This window comes from Cebus imitator, unplaced genomic scaffold (genome assembly GCF_001604975.1).
Source record: "Cebus imitator isolate Cc_AM_T3 unplaced genomic scaffold, Cebus_imitator-1.0 Scaffold237, whole genome shotgun sequence".
Lineage (NCBI taxonomy): Eukaryota > Metazoa > Chordata > Mammalia > Primates > Cebidae > Cebus > Cebus imitator.
Genome location: NW_016107552.1, coordinates 4,167,539 through 4,176,684, shown reverse-complemented (window position 1 = coordinate 4,176,684; position 9,146 = coordinate 4,167,539). Strand labels below are relative to the sequence as shown.

Sequence of the window (9,146 nt, the reverse complement as noted above, 5' to 3'; positions counted from 1 at the left end):
ATAGGTTTAGATCCTGAATGTTGGGGTTTCTGAGATAGTCTACTGACTTATATAGGATATCACAGCAAATATTTGAAAGTAGGACTTTACTGGATAATTTGGAAAGTGTGATCACACTTTTAGATACCTGCAAATGGCTAATTCCCAAATGCCGGGATGATTATTGCTTTATTAAATGCTGAAGATAATGTACACTGTGTTATATTTAATCGTTTCTGTTAGAGATCTAGGACATTCTTTTTACTAAATGAGCTAGAATGTGCAAAACAATTTCAAAATAGTAATATTCAAGGAAGAAGCCTTAAATAAGGTGTGTTCTGATTTTTACGTTCTGATTTGTATGTCTAAGAATTTTTCAGCTTTTCTCTAGTGACATCTAGCTTTCAAATAGTTTTATCACATGGTAAAATTCTTCAAAAGCAAATTTCTAAAGAGCTTTCTTCCAGTTAGGTTCTCAGTTTAATGCTGTTTCTTTCCACAGATTTGCTTGTAAATGTATCACGAAGAGGCCGCCCAGAATGAAGAAAGCAAGCAGGAGTGTTGGCTCGGTGCCTAAAGTGTCTGGGATAAGTAAAACGCAAACAGCGGAAAAAATTAAACCTGAAAACAGCTCTTCAGCATCTACAGGAGGCAAACCTGTAAAACCTGGAGCAGCAGCATCATTGTCAAAGGTATTCATGTGGTGATGTTTGAATACATGGTGGATTTTTGGAGGAGTGAGTTTAAATATGATGTGTAATATATTAAATGAGCATTCTTACAGGTGTGCCCTCCTCTGGTGCTGGGAACACTTGGCCTTTGAAGAGAGCTTACAGTAGGGTAGACCTAATTTGTGTTTTTGGTCTGTCTTTTTGAATGAAACCAAACAATAGGCTTGTTCATGAAACAAATAATTGAGCACCCGCCTTGTGTAGGATGCTGTGATTGTGTGACCTGGAGGTACACTCTGCCTTCAGGGAGCTTGTGGAGTAAAGGATGGAGGCAAGGCACAAACATAAATAAGGAAAATAGGGAGAATGTCAGATACCCTGGGAGAGCAGTAAAGCACTGTGAACAGTTTCAGGTAGGTAAATATTGTTTCTAGCCTGGGAAGGTTTTATGAAAAGAGCATATGAGCCAAGTCTTACAGTCCTGTGACCTCTCGACAGGTCTTTTTATCTGCCTGTCTCCCTCACCTTTGTCACCACAAATTGCTGTTTTTCTTCTGGCAGCTGGTTCATTATTATTATTATTAATTATTATTATCATTATCGCTTTTTATTACTTTTTTTTTTTGAGATCTGTGTTGCCCAGGCTGGTCTGCTGGTTCAGTGGATCCTCCTGCCTCAGCCTCTCGAGTAGCTGGCACTACGGGCGTGTGTCCGCATGTACAACCGGAAACATGATTTGTTCAAAATCCTTTTTTCCAGGCAGGGCCCCGATAGATCATGGCTTAATTATTTTAAGAATGACCTCAGGAACAGCTGATGAGGAACTTCCTTATATGTGTTGAAAGATGTAACAGGAAATGCTGGTTTTTCTATTCTAAGATTGTTGGAACTGAACCCAGACTTATTTCATTGGCTTAGAGATGCACACAGATTTTCTCCTGGCTACGACCCTGATGAATTGCTAGGTATCATCCTGTGGCCTGTGTACCAGGAATAGACCCTTGCCCAGCTTCCGTTAGTCTCAGTGAACACACTGAATCATTTTGTTGGTAGCAGTGCTGCCACTCTTTGGTGTAAGATAAGCGGCATTTTCTGACCTAACTGGTTACTCAATTGCTGGGGCTTTCTTTGGCGTGGAGTGCCTGTGTGACCTGTTATTTATGTGACTGGAAGAACAGGTTGAAATGTTGGCACTGGATATGCACTGCCACCTTCCTTCTGTGGCCTCTTCATAAGTGGCAGGCAGTGTCTTTGGAGGTTCACCATGGAATGTGCACTGAACAGGCATGTTACATCTTCGAAAGCTTGGATCTGGAGTTGCTGGGAGTTTGGTCTTGGACAGTGAGTACTTTTCCACTGTAAAGCAAACCTGTACACTTGCTCTTGCCAGCACATGCCAGCTGTCCATAGCTTTGGCTCTGCTGCGTTGACAAGTTTGTTTAAGGGGTGTGTGCATGTGTGTGTGTGTGTGTGTGTAGCAGGAAGGTGAGGGCAGAGGTAAAGCTATTTGGCAGCACTTTTCCTGGAGTGGATTAATTGCCTTCACTTAAGAGAGGAGAAGGAAAAAGTAATGAAATGGAGATTAAAGTAAAAAGAGACAAAAGGAAAGAAGAAAATCGTGAAAAAGAACAATGGAAAACATTGAAGGGCTTTGAGACCCCACAGACTAAAGTGTTATTTTATTTTTCTAATTTTCCTTATTTTACTATGTTTCTCTTGGCACGTAGATACTTCTTACAACTTGAATTCCTGTAACTGTCATGAAGCATTGATGATTAACCTGGTGAATGAAGTGTTTGGCTTAATTATTGAGACAGCATGTGCACACACCCATTCATTTATGGACACCCACACCTGTGTGTCTGTCACTGAACAATATTCTCATGACTCTCTTCTTGTAGTGACAGGGTACAAGATACACATTTCTTCACCTCTCTCATTTCAAGTATTGTTTGAGGCTAAATGTAGTTGAGGGTTAAGGGAAGGACTCTTTTGATCCAGAATACTTCACTGCTGGCTGCAGCTTTTGTAAATACAAAACACTACTGCTGCTTACAGTGAGTTTTGGGGACATTATTCCCACTTTTGTCAGGAGCTGTGTTATTGGGCTTTCAGCCTTTGTATACTTAATTCTCCTTTGTCACAGTCAGTGGAGAGGATTATTTTCCATGTAGAGAGGGTCTCCTGCATGCCAGCACTTTGTAGCGTTCACTTACTGTTCAGGTGTTTATGATTAGTTCTTTTGGATTAATATGCTATTCCATTGTACTGATGATAATTTTTTCTAAAAATTATAGATATGAATTAATAAGTTCCAGTTAGAATTTACAATTGATAACTTTCTATGATTATTTGTGGTCATACAGTGTAAAAGTTAGTTAATAGTATTAACAATCCACCTCTGAAACTTGAAAGGGAAAATTTGAAAACAAATGTTCAAATTTGAGAGAGAGATGCAGACTGTGAAACTTGGACTTGACCTTGAGAAGTATATGTACCTGGTTGTAGTATTTCATTATTTGTTTCTGGAATGTTTTTACCAAATTATTTGCATTTTGCAGCAGTTATAAAAAAAAATAGGCTGAACATTTCTTCCTTCATCAATTTCATGTTTTTACACTTGCTGGTGGGGGATGTTTATGTGTGGGAATGCACATGCCCTTACATAATTTTATAGCAAAAATTAAAAGAAATAGGGAGAAACAGCAGAGAGCCCACTAGTAGCTTAGGGGAAAGGTAAGTTGGAAAATGCAGAGGTTTTTGGTTTTTGTTTTTTCCTTTTTTGTTGTTACTGAAGTAAAGCATACATACAGCAAAGTCCACAAAGCATAGGTGTTGAGCTTAGTGAATCATCACAAAATGAAACATACCCTGCAACCACCACCTAGAAACAACATACGTGCCCCTCAGAAGCTTCCCTTGTTCCCCTCTTTAATCATTGCCCTTCCTGTCGTCTCTTCCCCAAAGCAACTGCCTTTCTGACTTCTAGCACCAGGGACTAATTTTGCCAGTTTTTGATCTTTACAGGAACATAGTCATACACCATGTTTTTTTTATGTGTGTCTGGTTTCTTATCTGTACTGTTGCATCTAGCAGTGGTCACTTCCTTTTCATTACTGGTTAGTAATCCGTGGGGTAAATATACCACAGTTTGTTCATCTCTTCTACTATTGGCAGACTTTTGGAGTTTCTAAGAGTAGTATTGTTATGAACATTCGTATACATGTGTATTAATGCACATGTGCACCCATTCGTGTTGGTTCTAGAACAAGGAGTGAAATTACTGAACCATAGGGTATACCTATGTTTAGCTTTAATATTATAGATAGAAGAAAATCATTTTTTACGGTGGTTACCAGTTTACATTCCAGGTTACTTCACATCCTCTCTTGCACTTAAATTGTTACTCCTTTTATGTTAAGCACTCAGGAATGTATAAAGGGGTGGAGGAGTGGCATTAATTTGCATTGTTGCCAGTAAGATTGAATACCTTTTTATACATTGTTTTTATGTGCTCAGTGGTCATTTAGATCCTCCTTTGTGAAGTGCCTGTTCAAGTCACTTGGCCATTTTTCTGTTGGCTTTTTTTTTCCAACTTTTTTTTTATTGTGGAAAACTGCATATAGCATTCATCACCTTGGCCTTTTTATTTTCCATTTTATTTATTTTTATTTTTTTAAGAGATGGTGTCTCACTCTGTTGCCTGCCCAGGCTGGAGTGCAGTGGCATGATCCTAGCTTACTGTAGCCTTGAACTCCTGGGCTCAATCCATCTTCTGGCTTCAGCCTCGGGAATAGCTGGGATTATAGGTACACACCACCATACCTGGCTAATTAAAACAATTTTTTTTTTTTTTTTTTTAAGAGACAGGGTCTTGCTTTGTTACCCAGGCTGGTCTCTAACTCTGTGGCTTCAAGTAATTCTCCTGTGAAAGTGGGATTTCAGGTGTGAGCCACCGTGCCCAGTCATCTTAACCATTTTTGAGTGTGCGGTTCAGTGCCATTAAATACATTCACATCGTTGTGCAGCCATCATCACCATCCATCTCCAGAATTTTTCATCTTTCTAAACTGAGTCTCTGTACCTATTATATAACTCCCTATTCCCTCTTCTCTCCAGCACCTGACAACCACCATTCTACTTTCTCTTTCTTATGAATTTCACTGCTCTAGCTGTCTCATATAAATGGAATCATAGGCCACTTGTTTTGTGACTGGCTTATTTAACTTGGCATCGTGTCCTCAAGGTTCATCCGTGTTGTAGCATGCGTCAGAATTCCTTCCATTTTTAAGGCTCAGTGGTATTCCATTGTATTTATATGCTGTGTTTTGTTTATCCATTCGCCTGTCAGTGAACACTTGGGTTGCTTCCACCTTTTGTCTACTACTAATAGTACTACTATGAATATGAGTGTGCATATATCTCTTCAAGGCCCTGCTTTCAATTTTGAGGGGGTATGTGTCCATAGGTGGAGTTGCTACATTATATGGTAACTCCATTTTTAACTCTTTGAGGAACTGCCTATTGTTTCTCGCTGCTAGCAGCTACACCATTTACATTCCCATTAGCAGTACATAAGGGTTCTCGTTTTTTTTTTTTTCAGGTCCCCTACAAAGTTGTTGTTTTGTTTTTTGACAATAACTATTCTAGTGGGTATGAGAGGGTACAGTGTCTTTTTGCACTGATTTCTGGTTCTTTACCTTTTCTAGATGTGAGCCCTTTATCATTTATACATGCTGCACGATATTCCCCTGCTTCCCTCCCCTCCCTTTCTCTCCCCTCCCCTTCATAAAGGTATAATACCTTTAAAGGTATCTTCATGAACAGCAGCTATTTATTTTAATGTAGCCCAATTTATTAATATTTTCTTTATGGTGCGTGTGTGTGTGTTTAAGAAATCTTAACCTGTCCCCAGGCCAAGTGAAGTAGTTTCCTATATTTTTTTCCTATTCTTTTTGTAGGAACAAGGTCCACTATGTTGCCCAGGCTGGTCTCAATCTCCTGATTGCAGGAGATCCTTCTGCCTCACCCTCCCAAAGCCTTGGGATTATAGGTGTGAGCCACCATGTCTGGCCCCTATTCATTTTTTTTCTAAAAGTGTTTTTCTACATTTCATATTTAGATCCTCAATCTGTCCAGAAATAATTACGTAAAAGCTTTTTATTTTGAGATAATTTTAGACTTACAGAAAAATCGAAGGACTAGTACAAAAAATTCCAGTATGCTCTACCAGGATTCCTCACAGTAACCTGTCATGATTATCATTTCCCTGTATATACACATGTATACATGTATACACACATAGTTTTTTTGTTAGCTGTTTGGTCATGAACTATAGACATAATGCTCCTTTACTGCTGAATATTTTGTGCATATTTCCAGAAAAACAAAGGCATTCTTTTTTATAACCATAGTAAATTGCAAAATCAGGAAATTAACATTGATATGATGCTAGTATCTAATGTATTGCCTTTCATTAAATTTCACCAATTGCACTAATGTCAGATATAGCAAAAGAGAAAAAAAAATTCATTTTCTGGTCTAGGATCCAATCCAGGATCATGTGTTGCGTTTAGTTGTTATGCTTTTCATTTTCTTTAAATTTGGAATAGTTTCTCACTCTGTCTTTTATGACCTTGACATTTCTAAAGAGTTAAAGGCAGTTATTTGATAGACTGCCCTCTAGATTTGGGTTTGGTAGTATGTCCTTAATGATTAGATTTGGGTTATGCATTTTAGGCAGGAATACCACAGAAGTATAGAAATACATGACTTCCATCTTTTCCATTGTGGGGGATGTTAACTTCTTTTGGTTAGGGTAGTGAAGGCTAGATTTCTCCACTGTCAGGATACTGTGCTTCCTCTTGTAATTAATAAGTAAGTGTCTTGTCAGAGATACTTTGAAACTTTGTAAATACGTCTGTCCTCTTTTCCCCAGACTTTTCACCCTGGTTTTAGCATTCGTTGATAGTTCTTTCCCAAATCAGTTATGACTGCGATTTTTGGCACACAACAATTTTCTAATTCAGTCATTCCTTCCACATGTATTAGTTGGCATTCTGTCACAAGGAAGAGTTTTTTTCTCTTATTGTAATTCATAGATTCTTATTCAGTGGGCTATAAATTATTAGGATCAGTTAGTTTTATGCCTAGATTATCCCTTATTTGGCCACTGGGAGCCCCTTCAGGCTGGCTCCTGTGTCCTTTTGACATTTTCCTATTACTCTTGGAGCACTTCCTTAATTTCTGGCACAATAACTTTTGTAGCTTTCCAGCTCAGCCCTAGAATCAGCCATTTCTTCAAGGAGACCGTGTTCCTTTTAGTGGAGGATAGTACTTAAAACCAAGACCTAGAAGTTAGATGTGTTCATTGCTTTTGAGACACACACACACACACACACACACACTCCTATGTCAGTTTCTCTACCTGTTTCTCCATATATTTAGATGTATGAGTTCACACTGATACTTCCAATTCTATTGACTTAAAAGGTTCATAACAGCCTTTCCACATTCTGTAATTGTAATTCATTTATCCAACACTGAAAAACCTGGCCTCTACCACCTATATTTACTTATTTTCTCTACCCTATAATATACAGAAAATAGTTTTAGAATTACCTATACCACTGTGAGAAACACATTTATCAATTGAAGTTTAATATTTGCATGCGCTTTGTCTTTGGCTTGAGAGTTTGAGGATTTATGGTCAAAATACTGCTGTGTTGAAAAAATACTTGGGTTATGTTGTTCATTTGAAATATAGTTAGGTCTGTTTGTTCCTATCCTATTCCATTTTAGGCTTCTCCTATCTTTATTTAAATTTTATTTACTTGTTTATTTTCAGCATATGAAACACTAACATGGCTCCAGAGTCAGAACCATGTGAGAAGATATATTCAGAAAAGTGCCCCTCCCTTCCCCCCGTTCTCTCTTATTGGGTACCCACCCACCGCAGAGGTTTAGTTTTTGTTTATTCTTTTCATGTTTCTTTTTTGCATAAATGAGCAAATACATTTTTTTACTTCTCCTTTCTTACGCAAAAGGTGGCAAAATACATTCTTTTGCACTCTGAATCCTTTCACTTAATGTACTCCAGAAATTTCTCTCCATCCAATTTGTAGCAGTCTTTCTTATTTTTTCTTGCTGTTTAATACCTCATTGTATTCACTGATGTGTACTGCATATGCTTTCCTGTGTATATAGGCATGTAAGTCAGACCAGTATTTTGCAATAGAAAACAATGCTGCAATGAATAATTAGCCTTCTGCATATGTATTTGTCTTATTGGAGGTGTGTCGTAAGGTTAAATTCCTAGAAGTGAAGTTGCTGGGCAAAAGGTAAATATATGTGTAGCTTTGTTAGATATTGCATGATTCCTTTCATAAGGCTTAAGTTAAGCTGCATTCCCATCAACAACTAAGGAGGGTGCCTGTTTCCCCATATTCTTCCCAAAAGAGTGTGTTTACCAATCTGGTAAGTGACAAGTGCTGCTTAATTTGCATTTCTCTCATTATGAGTTAGGTCAATCATTTTCTGTATTTGTGTGTGTGTGTGTGTGTGTGTGTGTGTGTGAATGTAAATTGATTGTGTGATTCGTTCATTTTGCTCATTTTTCTTTTTCTGGTCTTTTCCCCCTCAATTTTAAAGCATTCTGTACATATTAGGGACCTTAACCATTTATCTGTGAGATACTGCAAATATACTTTCCCAGTTTTTTGTTTTTAAATGCTACTTAAGATGGTTTTATGGTTGTGCAAAACATTTTAACTTTTTTTAATTAAAAGGATTTTTTTTTTTTTTTTTTTTGAGACAGAGTCTCACTCTGGAGTGCAGTGGCACGATCTTGGCTCCTACCTCCCAGGTTCAAGCGATTCTCCTGCCTAAGCCTCCTGAGTACTGGGATTACAGGTGCTTGCCACCACACCTGGCTAATTTTTTGTATTTTTAGTAGAGACAGGGTTTCACCACCTTGGCCAGGATGGTCTTGATCTCTTGACCTCATGATCTGCCTGCCTCAGGCTTCCAAAGTGCTGGGATTACAGGTGTGTGCCACTGCGCCCGCCCAGGATTTTTTATTTTTGAGATTTTAATTTTAATGTAGTCAAATCAATCATATCTTTGTTTTACTATTTCAGATTTAAAATCATAGTTAGAAAAGCTTGGACTTTATATTTGATATGGTGTGAAAAAGGTCTTAGCATTTATTTTTGCCCTCTTTGTGTATACATTTAACCTAGCACCGTTTGCTGGAAAACTCTTGTTTTCTGCATTGCTGCTTTGGTTATAAATCAAGTGTCTATAAATATGCAGCTTCTTTATGGACTCTGTTTCATTAGTTTATTCTTGTGCCAGTGCTGTACTGTCTTAATTATTATAAGTGCAAAGGTTGTGATTTGATGCCCTTATGTATATTTAACTTTGTCATTACCCAAAGGCAAATTATAACCAGAGAAGTGTGATGAGTAATCTTTTTTTTTTTTTTTTTTTTTTTTT

At 37.8% G+C, this 9,146-nt stretch overlaps 1 protein-coding gene across 5 annotated transcripts in view; it reads left to right on the top strand.

The window, feature by feature from the left end:
• The first annotated feature begins 454 nt into the window (after positions 1-454).
• Positions 455-9,146, top strand: part of SPECC1L (sperm antigen with calponin homology and coiled-coil domains 1 like) — a 105,981-nt gene continuing 97,289 nt past the window's right edge. For 3 of the 5 annotated variants that reach the window (XR_001816336.2, XR_001816338.2, XR_001816337.2), the window contains exon 1: positions 488-671. Coding sequence is in view for 2 of the 5 variants with exons in the window: in XM_017498135.2 (XP_017353624.1) it covers positions 519-671 (153 nt within the window). In the remaining 3 variants the exon portion in view is untranslated. Of the gene's footprint in view, positions 672-9,146 lie in introns of all 5 variants that reach the window. The other 2 variants (XM_017498135.2, XM_037727708.1) reach the window with 1 other exon arrangement.